At 42.0% G+C, this 20,485-nt stretch overlaps 1 protein-coding gene across 1 annotated transcript; it reads left to right on the top strand.

Annotated features, from left to right (window-relative positions):
• Positions 1 to 697: 697 nt before the first annotated feature.
• Positions 698 to 16,985, top strand: Acta2 (actin alpha 2, smooth muscle). The gene is made up of 9 exons (XM_004858355.3): positions 698 to 851; positions 4,660 to 4,811; positions 6,228 to 6,356; positions 9,084 to 9,194; positions 11,013 to 11,097; positions 11,446 to 11,607; positions 12,944 to 13,135; positions 14,182 to 14,363; positions 16,683 to 16,985. The coding sequence occupies exons 1-9, from the start codon at positions 704 to 706 to the stop codon at positions 16,824 to 16,826; spliced, it is 1,305 nt and encodes a 434-aa protein (XP_004858412.2). The 5' UTR covers positions 698 to 703; the 3' UTR covers positions 16,827 to 16,985.
• The last annotated feature ends 3,500 nt before the right edge of the window (positions 16,986 to 20,485 follow it).

Raw genomic sequence — 20,485 nt, 5'->3', positions numbered from 1 at the left:
ATCACCTGATCTCTACTCCCGTCCAATGGATTTGGGGCAAAGGAGAGCTAGGAGGCTTCCCCTGTACATTCTCTTTCCTCTTAAACTATTTCTATCACAAGATGCTGAGTAATCTCTCGGGCCAAAGGATGACCCCTACTCATACTGCTGAACTGCTAGGTGACAAACTAATCAACATATCCAATGTACCAACAAATTAAAGCAGTTATGGTAATGCTGGTCTCCAAGTTTCTCTCTATGAAACAGGAGCTGGTCAACCTTGTCTCTAATCTCAGACTTGGTTTATAATCACAGTGTAACTACCATCAAGTCATCACTCCCTCTGTATATTTATGGGCTACAAAGTTAACATTTTTCTTCATTGTAAGCCACCTTTATAGGAAAGGGTGTAAAAGTCCCTGCAGATCAGAGGAAGCCCCCTTTCTGCTCTCAGGTGCTTGGGAAATAGCCGGGAAGACCAGCTGAACAGCAGACTGGCATCCTTTGAGGGATGTGCAGAGTGCTGCATCTGCACCACGACACTAGCCCAGCATCTTTGGCATCTCTGCAGTTGTTCTGAAGGCTTGGGGTGTTTATCTCCCACAAGCAGCTGAGCTGCCTCCGGTTTCACGAGCAGAGCAGTGGAATGCAGTGGATGAGACCCAGGCCTTTGGCCACCCAGATTAGAGAGTTTTGTGCTGAGGTCCCTATATGGTTGTGTTAGATGAACGCTGGGCTGGAGTCTGTCTTTGCTCCTTGTTTGGGAAGGAAGTGGGAGGGGATCAGGCTAAGGGGCTATATAACCCTAAGGCATTCTGCTTCCCTGGACACCACTCATCCAGTGTGGAGAGGCCCAGCCAAGCATCATCAGGGTAAGTGGTTCCAGCACAGGGTTGTAACTTAGAGACCCCGGCGGCTCTTTCATTACCTGCTTCAATCAGACATCTGCGGGGAAGTGGATGGGTTCAAGCACTCTGATATTTTTGAATGAAGATCATACTACTAAAATGATTGTAGCTTGACTCTAATGAGCTAACATTAAAAACAAAGCAAATAAGCAGTTTGATGTGGTGGTGGAGGTGGGGAGGAAGATAGAATGAAATTTTATTTGTGCATGTGACCTGTAAAGTCTGTTTATGTTGAATCAACAGCCCAGATTTTGCAGCACAGAACAGGAATGAAGTCTAGGTTCTTATAGTAAATTATACATTTATCTATGTTTAGGCACTGGAAACTCTCAGATTTGTTTGCAGTTCAGATTTGGGGTGTGGATTTTTCTTTTAATTAGACTCTCTTTTGGTGCGGCTGGCTTGATTGCAAGTGGAATGTAAAAGTGAATGGAGGACAATTGTCTTTGTTTCTGGCTGGATTTGTACACTGCTTCAGGGTTCCGTTGGTTCTAATCAGTAGTGTTTTCTATTGGAAATGAGTATCTCTTGCATGTACTTGCAAGCTGACTTACTAGCATCCTCATATTGGTCCTTTGCATCAAAACACAGCAGGGAGTCAAGCAGCAGTGCTTGCATCTGACAGGTCCATGCCTCAGTGGAAGGGAGGTCTGGTTTGCATTTCTCTCAGCCTCAAATTCCTCTCACCCTGATGGGGTGAGTGTGACCATAGAGCCAGCCCTGCCATCCCGCACTGAACTTCACTGTAAATCAGGGCTTCACAACTTCAGCCAGGACTGGAGTTTTCACGCTAAGATTTTTCTTCCATTTTGTGATTCGTGACTAAATATGGTTTGTGATTCAAAACCAACAAGCTGGGAACTGCAACGTTCTTACCCTCTCCCCACCCACTAACTACTCATTTTTGGCACCAGATGCATTGTACTGGGATAGAGCAAACCCCCTGACCCTTGTGCAGTTCCAAAAGCAAACACTGGAGCAGGCGTGTTTTACCTAATTAGGAAATGCTTTGCTCCAATCCAACTGCCCAGTCAGGTTAGATAAGGGCTGACACACTGGGCCTGTGCTCTTTCTGGGGACACAGGAACTTCCCTAAGGACAGTGCTCCATTTAGAGATTATAAAATTCTTCCTAGATCTCTCTCTTTTGCCAAATATAATTATATTTACTAATTTATTTATTTATTTTTTTGGTACGGGGGATCAAACTCGGGTCTTTGCGCTTGCGCAGCAGGCGGCGAAACCACTGAGCTAAATCCCCGGCCCAATATATTTACTAAATTTTAAAGGGTTTTTTTTTTTTTTCTGCAGTCTTGCTCATGCTGTGGATCAGCATACTTTTTCTGATTATGTTCAAACACTTGTCCCAAACCATCCCTATCCAACAAAAAGATATCTCAGGATATTCTTCCCGATTTTCAGATAGCATCCTAATTTCCAAAACTTTATCTTGTTTTGGCCCTTTCTTTTTGTTTGGAGAGCATGCTTAGCCCATCCACAATCTGCCTACTGATGCTTTGGTGCCAGCTGCCTCTGACAAATAAATACCCCAAATATCTTCTAATGTATTATACCTTCTAGGAAGGAGAACAAGTATAATTTAGTTATCTGGAAAGAACAGGGTGGGAAAGGAATGGGCAAGGCATGGATAAGTCCCATTTTCCATTTTGGCAAGTAATTCTAATTCTGGGGCAATATGGAAGAAAAGCTGAGATTAGAAACAAGATATCTTGATAATGGTAGTAATTAGATAATATTAACAATATTGATAATGAAACTAATGTATTGAGAACTTACAGTGCATATGCCACTATGAATTATTTTAATTTTTAAAAATCTGGTCTCCAATAAGAACTTTACGAGGTATGTATAGATAATATTTCTGTTTCATAGTTAAAGGAACTGTGATTCAGAGATGTTAAATAACTTGGTAAGTGGCAAGACCTGGACGCAAATCCTGGCAGAGTGACTAAAATCCCAGCTCACTGAGTCACTGGGCTCTGCAGTCCCCCTTGCCCTACACGCATCGGTCTGAGGATCTCTGGACAAGTCACTTCAACTCTCGGAGCCTGAGTTTTCTGTTTTATCTGTTACAGATAATACTGCATGCTCTGTTCTTAAAACACATTATCTCAATTGACATTTAAATTCTTTGCAAAGGGGTCTGCTACACGAAGCTCTGTTCTGCAAGTTCTGGGCATGTGGAATAAAGCAATCTTGATTTTTGGGGGATGGTCTGGTAGATCTCCAACTGTAAGAGCTATTTCCTTTTTCTACTTTTCAGAATTTTTTTTTAAAGAATTGCCTTTTATACCTAGGTCACAATGTTCAAATAGTTCACCAATTTAAAGAAGAATTTGAGCTGGGGACATTACTCAGGGGTAGAACACTTGTCTAGCATAACTGAGGTCCTGGTTCAATCCCCAGCACTGCAGAAATAAAAAATTTAAAAATGAAATAAATATAAATGAATAAATAAATGAATCTTAACCAGAAATCCTGAGATCTCAGTGCCCTCAGAGTCAGACTGAGAATTCTGAGCACTCTTCGCTTTACACAATATTTCCAATTCATTTTAGAAAAATGGAGGGAATTCAGTGTTGGAAGCTAAGGAGTAATCAAGGGGAAACTGAGCTCTGCTTGGAGTTCTGCCTCAATACCCTGTGTGCCCTTGAAGTTGGCCTAGGTTTCTCCTTTGTAAAAATGACAGGATTGGGTGAAAATGCCTTCTGGGAGGACTTTGATTTTACAAATTTGTAAGTTGATAATTCTTTTTCAGCCTTTCAAATGTTTTCAAAAAATCCAAGCTTACAAATGGTTTTTAAAAATATTATTTTATAACCAAAGGAATAGATGCTCAATTTAGAAAATATGACAGAATTCATGGAAGATAATTAAAAGCACCTTCAAAATAACCTCAGTTAATATCTGGCAAATATGAATAATCTTTCTGCATAAAAATACATTTTAATGAGAACACACAAAGTTACTAACTTACTATTCTTACTTAAGAATATGCTATTAACTTATGCTTTTACTCCTCCTTCTTAAAGGTAGCAAATATCCTACTATGTGATGTACAATTCAACAGACTCACTCTTGCATGTTGACTTTTTAGTTCAACAGTGATTTTTATGAATGAAGAATAATCACTACCACTAGTATTTCAAGAACTTTAAAAAGTTCTTATTTATTTTCATGTTTCTCTAAGGGTAAAAGTTCTCAGCATCCAAAAGAAACCTTTCTTAAACACTTGCTTTAAATACTTAAACATCTTAATGTTTCCAAATTTTTATATGCTGCCCATTCTTCAAAATCTACCTTTTTGAAAATTTTTTTAAAGTTGTATGTAGAAAAAAGTGAGTTATATTGATACAGACAGAAAATTCTAGATCCTTCTTTAACTTATAAAAAGAAACTTGTCTCTGTGACCATCTAGTCTGATAGTCTGGAATTCCCATCTGGGCATTTACTGTTTGTTCATGCATTCACCCATTCAGCCCATCTTTAAAGGCTGGTGGGCACATGTGATGCACAGGATTATGCTGAGTCCCAACAGTACACATGTGGCAATCAGAATTGCAGCTTTTCAAAAGCTTACAGCCTAAGGAAAATACTTCAGGATAAAGGCTGTGTTAGAAAGGGGTCAGGAGAAAACCTCCTGCTAGGAGAACAGAGCAGGGACTCCAAGCCCGGGGTGGGAGGGATCAGGTAAGTGCTTGGCAACTGCTCCACTACTGCAGAGTGGCTTCCTCCCTCCGTGTTCTCCGCAGAACCCTGTGAAGCAGCTCCAGCTATGTGTGAAGAAGAGGACAGCACTGCCCTGGTGTGTGACAATGGTTCTGGGCTCTGTAAGGCCGGCTTTGCTGGGGATGATGCTCCCAGGGCTGTGTTCCCATCCATTGTGGGACGTCCCAGGCATCAGGTGAGCAAACTTCGGATTAGAACAATGAGAGGTCAGGGCTGTAAGATAGATTCTCCACATCTATGTGCATTCACAGATTTTTTGGTTTCTCTCTACCAGGAAGTTATGTAGCCTTGTTAAAAATATATCCTTGAAGGGATGGGGGTAAAATATAGCAAAAGAATGCTTGCCTAGCATGTGCAAAGCTCTAGGTCCTATCTCTAGCACTGGAAAAAATTATATATATATCACTGTGATCTACGTCTAGGAATAAATCCCAATTTCATATATAGATTATTTGGTAGCTGTCTATCAGATATAAATTCTGCCCATTTTTAATTTATCATTTTAATATAAATATTGTCATTGTCAACATAATCATCACCAGAAATACTTTTAAACTATTCTGAAATATACCATAGCTACTCTTTGGAAAAGAAACTGAAATAAAAGCCCAGATTATTCAACCACATGGAGTTTGCCGTTAGATGGAGGCAACATTGATACTAAATGTAATTTTATATTATGTTAGTGGTCAACACAATACATCTAGACAGCCACAAATAATCCTACTGTTATGTATAAAGAAAATATTAGTGGCAAACACATAGTAAAAACTGCATGTTCTCATCTTTATTGGGCCCCTCCGATTGATCTTTACAGCTCCCAGCTTAGCATATATTCACAAAAATAAATCAGAGGAGCTTTTTTAAATAAATTAAATCCTTTTTGTTAAACTGTGCAGTGGAGATATTTTGCATAAGTCAAATAATTTCTGGATCTATCATAATTGTATCTGTTTTGCAATGCTGGAAAAGTTTCTCCAGTTCAAATTAAAATCTAGTAATGAGAATTTTAAAAAATTCTACCTTAAAAATTTAAAAATGTAAAGAACTAGGCAAATATCTTAATAGTTGATTGGTATGGATTTATCCATTAGAAATCAAACATCAAGTGGTTATAGATGTGATACTTTTGTTTATAATGATTAAAAACAATATTTGTATATTTGGAGGTAGAAGACATCTTTAAAAGCACAGTTTAAATGATTTATAAGAAATAAAATGTTATTGAACTAATATCTAACCTTTCATGCATTCTTTTAACAAATAAGTATTGAGTGTTAAATGCGAGCCAGGCAATTGATATAGTGACAAACAAAACAGACAGGATCTTGGCCCTAACGAGGAACACGGAAGATACTAGCAACACGGTGTGAAGTTGCCTCTTCCACTGCATCCTCTATTATGTGGAGGCTGATTTGGGTCTGTTTCCAACCGAGAGATATTGTTTAAGATTGTAGTGACAAGAAAGCTCACATTTTTGATGGTACCAAAAGAGGGATTTTCGCTCTCATGATTTAACTCTTTATGATTTAAATGTAATCAACTCACAATGTTTAGAAGAGGCTGACTTGTTGTATGTTGGACCTTTCAGGGGGTGATGGTGGGAATGGGACAAAAAGACAGCTATGTGGGTGATGAAGCACAGAGCAAAAGGGGAATCCTGACTTTGAAGTACCCGATAGAGCACGGCATCATCACCAACTGGGACGATATGGAAAAGGTACCGTGATGTTTGCTCAGCCTGGGCTCACAGGAGACGCAATGGCTATCACCTCTGATTCAAACTACATGTGACTCACGGGGAAAGAAATTAGCTCACACGGCCCAGTAGCACTTTAATTTCCTAATGCTTATCATGGATTATTATCCCAAGTAATTCTCAAATATTTATTGTTTTAAAAATCCCTTACCTTCCAGATTATATAAATGAATTAGAGGTGGACAGACCTACAGATTGGAGGAGCAGCCCTTTGCTAGTGGCAGGAATTAATGGTCTGATGCTCATGAATTCCCAGGACAGCCTTGCTTCAGCATCTGCCCAGAGAAGGACTTTCCTTCCCTGTCATCAGGGGCTGCGTAGCTGAGTCTTCAGTGCAGTTTGCTTAAAGGGGAGTTGGGACACTGTGAAGAGGCATAGAAAGCTCACTCTTGAAAACTTTTCATATACAGTACTCTGAAGATTTTAAGCAAAAGTTTTTATAGTTTTCACTCTTGAAAGGGGAAAAGTAACATCGATTTGGTACATTCTCAAATGCCCCTTGACATATTGAAGCATAATCATGACTGATACAGTTTTAAAATAAATTTTCAAAAACTATCCTTAAGTTAAGTAGGGTCTTATGTTCTGAACCCTTGTAAAGGAGCTAAGGAAGAGAAGAGTTAAATCCTAGGGTTTTGATGTTTGTTATTAGGCATTTTAGAAACACCAGTGATCAGACCAAAAGCAGAAGGAAAAATGAAAAACTAACATGAAATTTTTTAAATGCGACAAAATGCACTAGAACTGTATCTGGCCTTTTATTAATCAACCCATTACACACGCACACACACGCGCGCACACACACACACACTTGTCGTTTTTTAAAAAACATGTTATGGCTGGGCATGGTGGCACCTGCCTGTAATCCCAGCACTCAGGAGGCTGAAGCAGGAGGACAATTGTGAGTTCCAGGCCAGCCTGGGCTACATAATGAGTTCAAGGCCAGCCTCAACTACAAAGGGAGACCCTGTCTCAAAAACAAACAAACAAAACATGTAATGTTGCTAGAATTTATCAGTAGTAATTTCTCAAGCTTTCTTTCTTCATTAAAACTGCCCAACAACAGATGCAGTCAGGCCAAAATTCTAAGTTTGGTGAGGCTGAGATTTGTACTGAAGAGAAGATATTAATAGCAATGGGAAAAATATTCTTTAGGAGTTTCTTAGCGGAGCAGACAGCATCTCAGTGTGAATACTCCTGGAGAGAGATTATTGAAACGAAAGAATTATCATTACTAACTTTTAAGTCCAAAGTACATTCTAGTGAAAGAGAAGGAAGGGGATTGAGTATAGGGAGGGAATGAGAGAGGGAAGGAAGAATTGTTGGTTTCTTAAATGATGTTTCAGGGGTAACAACATTATATAACAGGACTGGCTGGGTTTCTTGAGCATTACACTGTTTTCTAATTTAAAATTCTAAAAAGTGTGTTTATCTAATTGAACATCTAGCTGGTGGAATGAGGGTAGGAGTGTCTAGGAGCAACTGCCTACCCATCCTTCCTCACTATGCCAAGGAATAACGAACTTGGTTTCAAGTTTCCCAAACCACCACTGTTGTGTCCAATCCTTTCTTCACTCAATTCCCTCCAAGGAGCAGAGCCTTCAGTGTCTTTGCAAAAATTCAAAGCCAAGGAAACTGAAACAAGACAGAGTCGTTAGGTCTTGCTTTTGTTAATCTGCAAACTTTCACCGGCAATTCTTATTTTGCTGTTTTAATTCGGAATGGATTTAATATTCCTGGCTCTGGTGGTGAAGTTTTATGCTTTTAAAGGTTAATTTATTTAGTCCCTTTTACAATGTTATGGGATCCTCTTTTGCCATCCAAAGATTAAAGAAAGTCCTCAATCATAAGCTAACGTACTTTCATACAAAGCACATTCACACACTTTGTATACAAAACCGCAGGAGATTCTTTTAGCAACACGTGGAAGCCAAATCTGTCTTCAAGTGGATAGTCCAGATTGTGCCGAAAGAGGGCGCTTCTCCTAGCTCTGAAGGGCAAAGAGGCAGATAGGTGGAAGCAAGAGACAGGAGACTTTTCTATACACACAAAAGGGCAATTTCTCTAGAACTGAAAGTGGCGATTAGGTTTTCAGCTTATTCTCATTTGTTCATTCATGTACATATGTATTGGCCTGTTTATTTACTAAACTCAATGATTTCCCCGTGAATCATTAACTCACATAGAGGATAAAGAAGTTATAACTGAATGATAGTAACATTTCTTCTGGACCAGGCACTGGGCTGATCGGTAACTCGAGGGTTCTTATTTAATTCACAGAGACATGAAAAGTACACATTAACTGTTTTCATCCCCATATTACCAATGGTGATAGCTCAGAAGAGTTACAAACTTGCTAAGTTCACATAACAAGGAAGTGGCCAAACTGAAGTCTGAATCCCAATTTGACAGTAGAGTCTGTGCCCTTGACCACTACATCATCCTATCTCACAGGTCTAGGTCTGGGTTTTCACTCTGTCACGTTTGAGATGTGAATCCTTCCATGAGAGACTCGCAGTCTTTGAGCTTCGGTCTCTGCAGCTGTACAAATGGGTACGAAATGAAGACTTGGTAAAAGCGTATTTGGCCCTGGTTTCATTTAGCTCATTCTGGCCCTTGTTCAGGGTCTGCAGCACTCCACAGTATCACATTGTTAGTTATGTTTCTTTTCTCTCACCTGCTCCCTAGATCTGGCACCACTCCTTCTACAATGAGCTCCGTGTGGCCCCTGAGGAGCATCCAACCCTGCTCACTGAAGCACCCCTGAACCCCAAGGCCAATCGGGAGAAAATGACCCAGGTAAGTGCTCATCCTAGTGTCCAGCTCACTTGGATTTGGAGAAAGTCTGGCTTGAGTGGAGCTATGCAGGAGAGCAGAGAGGAGGCCCCGCCCACCAGTCAGACTTACTGACCAGCTCCCCAAAACACAGGGATCCCAAAGGACGGGGCATCTTCGCATTACCTCCCCCCTGCAAAGCAGACACTTTTCGCTTCTAAAAACAATAGGAAGATTAAAAGATTTAATTGACAAGAGAGCACGTTTAGGTTAAAAACTGCTAAGATGTCATTTTAAAATGCAGTGTAGGGTACAGGAGGAAATTAGCTCTAGAGTAACACATCTAGGTTTGAAAACTGCATGTTACTCATCAGCCTTGTAAAAGACCCCACTTAATTTATCAGAGCCTTGGTCTTCTTGACTATAAATTGAGAATAATAGTACTGTTATTTTTTCAAAGATGAGGTAAATACTAATGATGCTAAATGATAAATATGTAGCATGGTTCCTGATTTAATAAATATACAACTAATAATAATTTTGTTGTCATTATTTTACTTGTTTGAAGCTCAAGACCTTACAGAAGAAACCATCTAGCCACAAAAGTTTCTAGTATAGATGAGTTATTAAATCATAACATCTAGCATCAATTCCATACTAGTCATGGTCCAGCACTGAGCTTATTTTACGTGCACTTTCTCTTTAAATACTAACAATGTGAAACAGGAAATGTTTATTTATTCATTAAAGTCTTAGATATGTTAAGTGATTTTTTTCCAAGATCACACAGCCAAAAGTGGCAGAGCCTGGAACTGACTCATGACCATTCAGCCCTGGGGAATTATCTATGTAGATTCTGCCAGGCCTTTTCCTTGGCAGGGCTCTTGGTGCTCATACACAAGGGCTCCTCCCTGTAGGAGAACCTTAGTGGGTCTGGGAATTATGCCACCCAGCAAGAACTGTTATTTCTGACCACAGTTATTACTCCTGTGAACAGTGTGAAGGCAGAGAAATGGTTGAGAATTACAGCTTTCTAAGAAATACCAGATGGGGAGGGGGTGTACAGGCAGAGAACTGAAGGTCTCCAGACTTCTGTCAATGCACGGCCTGGAGAGGCGGTGGGTCTGCTCCTGTCCCTGAGCTGCATGAACTGGGACACTGGGACTCATGGAGGGTCCTCTGTTACCAGAATCCCATTTCCGTCTGCCAGGCATCAGCATCTTCCCACTGCAGCCAGAGTGGTGCAACTGCAGACCTAGCACTGACCCAACAACCGGACAGAAAAGTAGAATACATTAAATGGAGCCTCTAACAGACCACAGAACTGGGGCCAATCCTAATCCGTTGGGGTAACAGGCTTCAAAGGTCCCTTCTTTTATGACAGCAAACTCAAAACTTGGATGTTGCCTTCTTTTTCTTCTGCCTTTGACTGTCTCTGCTGGACAAGCCTGAGACTTCCTCTAGTCCAAATCCTTCCTTTGTTTACAGCTGGGAGACCTGGAATGGTGCCCCCATTGGTCATCTATTAGCTGGATGAATCCTCCTAGGTCACATTTAAGTCAGGGGCAGGATCAGAACAAGAAGTTAGACTCCTCTTTCCCCTGGCAAACCTTGTGTGCATACTGCCTCCTCTTCCCCATCCCATCAGGTCACCGATGTGATGGTTTTCCATTCCTCCTTCATTTTTCCTCTTTGAGTGAGTAGGGCTGCCTTGGCTTCCCTTACCTTTGTCTCCTCTGCCAGAGCCAGGCTCTCCTATCTGTATCATCAGTGAGGTGTGCTCTGTTGATCCTCCATAAAACAGGTAGCATCACTGATTTAGCTCTTTGGATTGCGTTGCAGATTATGTTTGAGACCTTCAATGTCCCAGCCATGTATGTGGCTATTCAGGCTGTGCTGTCCCTCTACGCTTCTGGACGCACAACTGGTAAGTGGCTAGGAGGAAGGAGGAGCTTTGATCAGATGAGTACACCACGAGTAAAGGGATTTGATGGTTATAAGCATGTGGACTGTGACAACAGGTGATTCCCTCACCTTTTCAAGACAGGCCTTGGGCCCCATATTACTAGCAGGGCTTTTTCTATGGCTTTCCTCTTCCTTTTCTTTCTTCCCTAAGCCCCTTTTCACCACCCCTCTGCTATCAAACACCCTCTTTCTTCCTTTCAAACAGAAAGCTTAGAAAGTCTCCTCCCACCAAAGCTTCCCTCTACCACACTAGCTAATGACCACACACCATCGGCTGTGCTAACTTTCATCATGCCCAACTGTCCCTCAGGCATTGTGCTGGACTCTGGCGATGGTGTCACCCACAATGTGCCCATCTATGAGGGCTATGCCCTTCCCCATGCCATCATGCGCCTGGACCTGGCTGGCCGAGATCTCACCGACTACCTCATGAAGATCCTGACTGAGCGAGGCTATTCCTTCGTGACCACTGGTGAGGGCTGTGGAGATAAAGCAAAGAAGGTGGAGGGCAGCGTGCTGCCCACACTAACTTACAGGACCACCGGGTATCCAAGAAGCTGATGGAGTGCAGACTTGCCAAAGGCAAGGCCTGACTTTATGCATGGAGCAAATAACACCTTTCATGATATGTGAAATTGCAAAATGGAGTTAGGTGCAGCAGTGCAAACCTGTAATCCCAGCATTCTAGGAGGCTGAGGCAGGAGAATCACAAGTTCCAGTGCAACCTGGACAAATTAAGGCAACTTAGTGACTTAGACAGGCCATGTTTCAAGAAAAGAGGATATAGTTTAATGTGAAGGTACTGCCAATCCCTAAAACCAAAAACAAACAAACAAACAAACAAACAAAAACCTGTTAAATGATTATATTGTTTATTTGAAGAGGTAGTTTCAGTTCTCTAGTATAGTGAACTAGTCTGTTAAGTTAGATGAACATATTTTAATTCCTTCCATTAGCAAAAAGAAAAGAGGATGTTGAGACTGAAGATAGAATGATATGGTGATTGGAAATCTGTGGAGCCATCTAAAATAAGATCTAGACCCCAACTTTGAGCAGCTGTGTGACATTGGACAAGTTAACCTACATTTTTATCTAAAAAATGGGGGTAATCATAGATTCCATCGTTCACAACCATTATGAATATGAAACAAGATAATGCACAGACTAAACATTTAATTCTTGTTAGCTGTTAATACAGACCTAGCAGGCAATGCTGTGTGTGCCTTCAATAAAGCTGGTGCCACTCACTCTCTGTCCACCAGAGGGCACTATGAGGCATGGCTGGGAACGTTAGGTCATCCTTAGCGCTCGGGGCTCCTGCTGCCTGCACACCCCGTTTTGGCATTGTCCAGACGCTCTTGGATTCTGGAGGCTCATTCCAAGCTCCAAGTTTGTGCCATGACTGACAGTTAAAGTCTCCTTTTGAATTAATTAATTGAATTAATTCCATTCTTGCTCCCCACCCCCCCACCCCCACCCCCGCCAAACGACTCCAAAACATTCCAAGGGACTCACATGTAACCAATAGCTTGAAATTTCAGAGTTCAGAAGTCTAGAAGGCATCTGCCTGCCCATTTCTTCCACATTTCCTTCCTGCAGCCCTTGGGACTGAGGGGGTCCTGACCCAGTACCTACCTTTCTCTGGAATGTGACCACTATGCCAAGGGTTTGTGGTACAGTCTACTGGGGCCAGGTAGCCAAAATATATGAGGGCTTTTGAAAACTACAGGGCCTTTGATTCAGCATAAGACTTAAGGAGGCAAGCAGCTCTTTAGTATGTGAGCCATTGTGTCTACTCTGTTTGACAGCCGAACGTGAGATTGTGCGGGACATCAAGGAGAAGCTGTGCTATGTAGCTCTCGACTTTGAAAACGAGATGGCCACTGCTGCATCCTCCTCCTCCCTTGAGAAGAGTTATGAGCTGCCTGATGGGCAGGTGATCACCATTGGGAACGAACGCTTCCGCTGCCCGGAGACCCTCTTCCAGCCCTCATTCATTGGTAGGCCACAGCACCCCTTTCCTGTGAAGGGTGGGGGTCACCCTATCCTCCCACGTCCAGCCAGCCCTTCTGTAAGGGGAGACATGTCAGGGGCCCAAGACCAAAAGCATCTCTAAACCAGGGAAAGGGAAAAGGGCTTACACTGTCAAGATGAGGAGACTTACAGAGGCCGGGAAAGGGGCTTTCTTCCTCAGAAAACACTGTGTTGTAGTCACACCAAAAGGATTCTGAGTGTATGGTGAGAAAATTAAAGATCATGCGTAAGACACAGTGGAGTCACTGAGATGGTGCTGAGTGCCAAGATTTGGGACTGGTGTGGGAATAGAAAAATAAAGAGCTCCGAGTGTGGGCCTGACACCGGTGGCATTGACCTTGGGAGACAGGGTCCCACAGTTGATTACGGAGGCAGGCTTTGGGATGGATAGACCTGGGTTTGAGACTTTGCTGTTCTTCCATGATCTTAAGTCACTTAATCTCCTTAAGCCTCAGTCTTCTCGTGTATAAAAAGAAGGTTGTAATAGTATCTGCATAGTAGGATGGTGGTGAGGATTGCATGAGATATATGTAGAGCCCTCTCCTGGAAAAACAAACATTCAATAATCAGATAATGTTAGTAATTAATCAGCACTGCAAAAGATGAAGGGCCATCTAGAGGTATTTTCCAAAAGATCCACATTAGAAATTAACAAAAAGTTCAGATGAAAAAAAAATGACCAAGATTGAAAAATATGAGTCTTTGTTCAAATGAAACTTACTGTCTGATGACTCAACGCCATCCAGCTTTTGGGAGGGGGAGTGCAGAGGGTAAAAGGGGGCAAAGCAGCAGCCCCAGAGAAACGGGAGAGTTCTCTGTGGCATCAGCTCAGTGTGGGACCTTTTTCAGGGAACTGAAGATTTTGCCCCTCTCTGAACCACACATAGTAGAGTCTATTAAAACAGCAGCCCTAGCATGTGTGGCTCATTGCTCCCATTGCTTGTCTGGCCTTCCATGGTGAGCCTGGGTTTTACCTGCCTCTCAAGGACCATGGCCTGTTTCTCCTCTCCAGGGATGGAATCTGCTGGCATCCACGAGACCACCTACAACAGCATCATGAAGTGTGACATTGACATCAGGAAGGACCTCTATGCTAACAATGTCCTCTCGGGGGGCACCACCATGTACCCGGGCATTGCCGATCGGATGCAGAAAGAGATCACGGCCCTTGCACCCAGCACCATGAAGATCAAGGTACTGTTCAGGGACAGACCCCATGTGATGTACTTCTGAGGCTATATCTTGGTCACATGCATTCATGGATCCTAGGGCTAGCCAGTGTGAAAAAAATCTATACATCTCATACTTTATATAACTCAATCCAATTCATAAGACAAACTGCATTATTTTATACAAAGTTTGATCTATTCTTATGACTTTTGCCTCTCAGCTACTTTCAGCAGCTGCAATCAAAGCCAACACCACCCACCTTATGCTCATATAACTCTAGAACATACATTTTGTTGTTTTTCTTCATCACAAAAATAGCTTATCTCACCTGGAGAACATTTTTTAAAAATCTGGTTAGCCAGACATTTCTGAAGCAGTTTCAATCTTGTAGATTTAATAGCTTGAATTCTTTCATTGCTATGTTGTGACCATATCTCGGGGCCAGGAATTAGAGTTTCTTCTTCATCTCTCTGTCTGGCATCGTTTTTGAGCTAGGTGCTTAAAAGCACAGAATGACCATGCACAACCAGACTCAGGCAGTGCTGGAGTCACCCAGGGCCCTGTGTGGTGTGAACTATGAGTTCCAAGCAAGGGGACTCAGATAAATGGAGATCATGCCTTTGAAAGGAAGCATCCTGTGGTGGGTGACTTCTTGAAGATCCTTATTACTTTCTGAAATCCGAAGGCCACCTGAGATCCTCTGACCCATGTCACAGGAAGCAGAGAAAGGGCAAATTTAGTGCAGTTCACAGAGGAGAGGCAGTCAAACAAGTTCTCTGTTATTTGCACTCCCTTCCCTTTCATGCAAAGAATGTGCGGGTCACAGGAGGGAGTGAGCTAGACTGCACACCTGTCTCTCTCCACCACAGCTCTGGGAAGCCCTGCCCACAAAGACTCTAGGACAGGGGGAGAGAGTGTGTTTTCCAAAGGGCTTGGGTTTCCAGGATGCTGTCTGCACCGCTCATATCCCCTTGCACATTGGAGGGAGGGGTGAAGCCAGTGACAGGGCCATTGGACAGCCAGCCTGATTGAGGGTGTGGGACAGGCAGACTGCAGCCAAAGCAGGCAACTGCTAGTTCTCCAAGCTTGACCTCTTGAACAGAAATGTTCGAGAACAGAAATGAAAGTGAAACTTCAGGCCCCAGGATGGTGAGAAGATTAGAGAACCACTAAAAACCTGGTGCTGTAAGATGACACTTAAGAGGAAAATGAAACTGAGAGAAGGGGTCTGTGGAAAATCCCTGCACCATCTGTGTGACTTTTCTGGAAATCTAAAATTATCTGCCTCCCCTGAAATGCTTATTTCTAACACAAAACAAAAGCACCTTGGAGAGTCCAGGGTTGAAACACAACCAGTTGTGACCAGTGACTTACTCTCCTCTCGGCCTCTCTTTCCTCAGATGTAACACGAGAGCAATTTACTGCTCACACTTCAAGGTGGTTATGAGAATTAAGTGAGGTAATACATGCAAAATGCTTAGCAGAGTGCCTGGCACATATTAAGAGCTCAGCAAATGCCAGCCACTTTTATTTAAAAATAAATGCTCAACCAGAGCTTGAGGGTAAACAAAAAGTTAACCCTTTAACCACAGTTTCAGAAACAACTCCCCTGTTAGTCAAATGGCCATTTCTATCCAAGTTTGGCTGGGATTTGGAATTTCTCACCTGCAGCTCTTTTTTGAGTTTGGCAGATGGGTCGGACTTCTGGCCAGAGGCATGGCTTTCTGACCCCAAGTCCCTAACTTAAGAAACATGCCCACACCCTTGCACCCTTGGGTAAGGCCAAGCAAATGGGGAATCCTCCCAGGGGAAGGTCCCTCCCAGCCGGGCACCCAGAGTCCCTCAGCAGCAGACTGCACAGGATCTGAGTGGAATTCCACTCAGTGGCAGCTGACTTTAAGCTGGTAGAAGGACACCTATGTACTAAGTTCTGGCACGATTCACGATTAAAACTTCATTGAAGATGTTGGTACTGGTTTGTCCCTTCCCTTTGCTTCCCTTCCCTTCCCTTAACATGATGCATGCTAAGCTCTGGGGCACAACTCAGAGCCAGAGGACTTGGCAAGGTTCTTGTGTGGAGACCACCATAGGACTGGGGGCTCTCTTTACTCAGATGTGGTACAGGAGGTATGGATGGCTTGGAGTAGATCACATGAAAAAAGCCTAAAAAACAAGTGACCATTGAGGAAACTCTGAACCCAGGGCCTCCTCCCTCCCCATTGTCATCTGTTAGCCAAGAATGTCATCAAAGCACAGCTGGGCCCACCAAGCACAGGCCACAGTAGAGCACACAGCCACTGCCAGATGACACTAATGCCCTTTCTTTCTCCTCCTGACCTACAGATCATTGCCCCTCCAGAGCGCAAGTACTCTGTCTGGATCGGTGGCTCCATCCTGGCCTCTCTGTCCACCTTCCAGCAGATGTGGATCAGCAAGCAGGAGTATGACGAGGCTGGACCCTCTATTGTCCACCGCAAATGTTTCTAAGATACCCCCTGCTCTGTGTGTCTCTAGCACACAACTGTGAATGTTTTGTGGAAGAATGCCAGAACGCCTTCAATTTTTTTTCCAAATAATTCCTAACCAAAGATCTGATTCGTTACCTATGTTTTTTAAAAAAATAAATCTGAAATATTCTACCCCTAATTTCTAGCATTGGCCTCTAATCAACAAACACCCTGCGGATCACCTGTTAGGTTGAACCTGCCTTGCCAGGTTGGCTCCCTCTAGTGGGGAGTGAAGACCTGACACTATTAGGGTGGAGGGTGGATATGTTCCCAGGCAAGGCATGGAATCACATTAACGTGGGAGGCTCCACTTAAATGTTGCAAGTGGGAAGAATTTGGCAATACACAGGGGATTTAAAAAAGATGGATGGGGCTGGAGGTGTAGTTCAGTGGTAGAGCATTTGCTTAGCATGTTTGAGGTTCTGGGTTAGATCTCAAGCACTGAAAAAGGAAGAGAGGGAGGAAGAAGAAAAAGAAACAGAAGGGATTAAAAAGTATCATTGGAAAAACTGAGGAAATTAATACTGACTTTGCAACTTACTGAGTGATTCTTCTACTTCACACACTCATAACCTCAGCATGCTTGGTGAAAACAAAATAAGAATTTTATACATATAGAAAGTTTTATAAGCAATTATGTATTTATTAAAATCATATCTTTTATATTAAACACTTATATATGCATGTGTGACTTTAATATATTTACTATGTATTAAAAGTATGTATTTAAAGAAGCCATTACTTTTAAGTTTATTGATTCTTTTAACATAGATTTTTTTTTTAAATACTGAAAAACACTGCTTCTAAATCTCACTGCATACCTGAACCATAGGTTTCCTTTCTACTGATCAATATTTATTTCTAAAAAGGATACTATGGACATTTTCACACCACAAGGGATGGCAAAGATAATAACACCAGTACAAAAGGTTCTGCACAGATCAGCACTTTTTTGTGAGGCCTATGTGAGGAAAGTATTATTATCAGCCCATTTTGTAGGTAAACAGGCCAAGGTTGTGCCATAAATGTGATTCTATGGGAGAGCTACCAACTTCAACTGTTCTTTTTTCCATCTGACCAGGGAGGTACAAAGAAGTAAAACATTTCCTCCCCTGCCCTTATGAGCCTTAGCCTCTGGGCACTTTTCCATCCCAGCTGGTTAGCTTCCTGGGTAATTCCCTTGCTGGCAGCTGGTTGTCTTTTACCAATATCCAAAGGAATCAGCAGACAGTTGTCCGACTGAGTGAGGAGTGCTCTGTTCATGGTGGGGCATCACTGCAGAGAACCCGGGCCAGGACTTACTGTTTGGTCCAGAACACTCAGTCTTTTCTGGTCCATTAGAGTGAATAATAGAATCTCTAGTCTTCTCAGCTCATTAGGACCACTACCGTCACTAATAAGCGCTGTTATGCACTGGGTGTCTGCTATCACCAACCTCTTTGTAGTAGGATCTCTTATCCTACCACAACCCTATGGATTCGGTGTTGTAACTGTCTTTTACAAATGAGTCACTTGGGCTTTGAGTGGTTTGCAATAGTACCCACTCCAATGGTTCTGGCAGAGAAGATAACAGTTTGTGTCTACCTGAGCTTGATTCCAAGCTCATTCTCTCCAGTTTTAGGCATGCATTTCTCAAAGTACAGGCCATACAGGTCAACCTCATTAGAATTCATGGGAAATGTGCACATTCCTGTCCACACCCAATGCCTGCTGAACTAGAACCTTTGGAGATGAATCCAGGAATTGAATTTTAATCAGATTTTCCTGTAGATTCTTATGCAAATCCAAATGTGAGAATCATTTCAATATGGTCAAAGGAAATTTTCCAGTGGCAAATCCATGCTTATAGAGAAAGGCATTCCATATCCTCTAGATTTAAACTTAAGGATTAGTGTACAGCTACTTGTGACTATATAATAATTTATAGACACATTTTCATAATTTAAGTCACCAACCATTGCTCTCATAGCTACAGGGATTACTTGACATAGAACAGGTTTGTTGTGCTGTGTACTCCACAGTTATCACCAGAGAGTGCACATTCTCTGTTACAGAAATGGGTGCTTGGATTAGTCTCTCAAAGCACTGGAAATATGATGCCTACTGGCAAAAGTCAGGAAAACCAGAATCTTCCCCTGAATGAGTGCCATTGAAATGTCTGTTCCTTGTGAGTCCACCTCTTGCAGAGCCTACACATCTGCCTGTCAGCCACAGGACAAGGATTCCTCCCCTGTTCACGCGACAGCTGGTGACCTGAATGACTGGGCTTTCCCCGGGTGTCAAAGTGCCCTTACTGAGCTTCACAGAGGATACCAGAAGAAGCAAAAGCAATAAGCTACAGGGTTGGCTGCCTTCCCAATCCTGTTCTCCCCCAGCAACAGGACTCTATAAGGGTGGACTCTATAAGCACCTTTCTTCTACGACCACCAGTTTTCCTACAAGAGTCTTTTGTAGCTCCTGAGAATGCCATGAGTTTCTAATTGACATTTCATTCACAACGTGCAGCCTTTGCTATGAGCAAATGCATGGGAAGAAGCATTATTTTTAAAATAACAATTTTTCTATTGTCCATGTGGCATCATTTGAACTGCTAGGAAATTGTCTTTAGTAAAACATCCAACACAAAACAGGCTGGAGAATTTCTTTTGTTTTTCCTTTTTTAAAAATTAATATTTATTGGTACATTTTTGACACACATAATTGCCACATTCATCAAAGGGAATTTGTTCCTGTACATAATATATTTTAGTTCTTTTTTTTCCATTCCCCTCTTTTTCCTTCAACCTCCCATTCACAAAACTTTCCATTGCTTCCCTTCCATTCTTTTTTTAATCCCTATCCCTGGCCTTCACTTCCCCAACCCCTCTCCCTTGTTCCCTTTTCCATTTGAGCATTTTCTTTTTATTTTCCAATATCTATCATCAGTTTTGCTCCTTATTTACCCTTTAGGTTTCTCACACAAGAGAAACAATGCAATATTTAAACATGCATGTCCAGTTTATTTCACTTAAAAGTATGGTCTCAAGGTATATCCATTTACCTAAAAATGCCTTGTTTATCCTTATGTCAGAGTAGTACTCTAATGTATATGAAAACTACACTAAAAAAAAAAAAAGAAAACCACACTTTCTTTATCCATTCATCCATTGATGTGCATCTGGACTGTTTCCAAGATTTAGCTATTATACACTGTGTGGCTGAAACATGGGTCTGCATATATCACTGTGCTATGATGCTTTTAATTTTTTCAGGAAAATGCCTAGAAGGGGAACAGATGGGTCAAATGGAACCTCTAGTTTTAGTTTCTTGAGGAATCTGCACACTGACTACCACGGTGGTTCTACCAATTTACACTCCCACCACCAGTGGAGCAGGGTTCCTTTTTCCCCAGAGCCAGCATTTGTTATTGGTTGATTTCTTGATGACAGAAATTCTTTCTCAAGTGAGGTGGAATCTCAGTGTTGTTTTAATTTACATTTGTTGAATGACCAGTGACATTGAACATTTCTTCATATGTCTATTTGCTATTTGTACTTCTTCATCTTAGAAGTGTCTATTCATTTCAGTTGCCCATTTTTGGTTGGATCTTTAAATTTGAGGGGTCTGATTTTCTTGAGCTCTTTATATATTCTAGATATT

This window comes from Heterocephalus glaber, unplaced genomic scaffold, assembly GCF_053883595.1.
Source record: "Heterocephalus glaber isolate CG9 unplaced genomic scaffold, H.glaber_assembly_v1.0 deba00001497, whole genome shotgun sequence".
NCBI classification, from domain to species: Eukaryota; Metazoa; Chordata; class Mammalia; order Rodentia; family Bathyergidae; genus Heterocephalus; species Heterocephalus glaber.
The sequence above is the reverse complement of the archived record's forward strand: the minus strand, read 5'-3'. Positions and strand labels throughout refer to the sequence as shown.

Bases quoted from the DNA above. Each gene is read 5' to 3' on its own strand.
- Acta2 (XM_004858355.3), top strand. From the start codon at position 704: ATGAACGCTGGGCTGGAGTCTGTCTTTGCTCCTTGTTTGGGAAGGAAG. The intron at 852-4,659 runs GTAAGTGGTTCC...TGTTCTCCGCAG, and splicing joins CCCAGCCAAGCATCATCAGG to AACCCTGTGAAGCAGCTCCA. The intron at 11,608-12,943 runs GTGAGGGCTGTG...TCTGTTTGACAG, and splicing joins CTATTCCTTCGTGACCACTG to CCGAACGTGAGATTGTGCGG.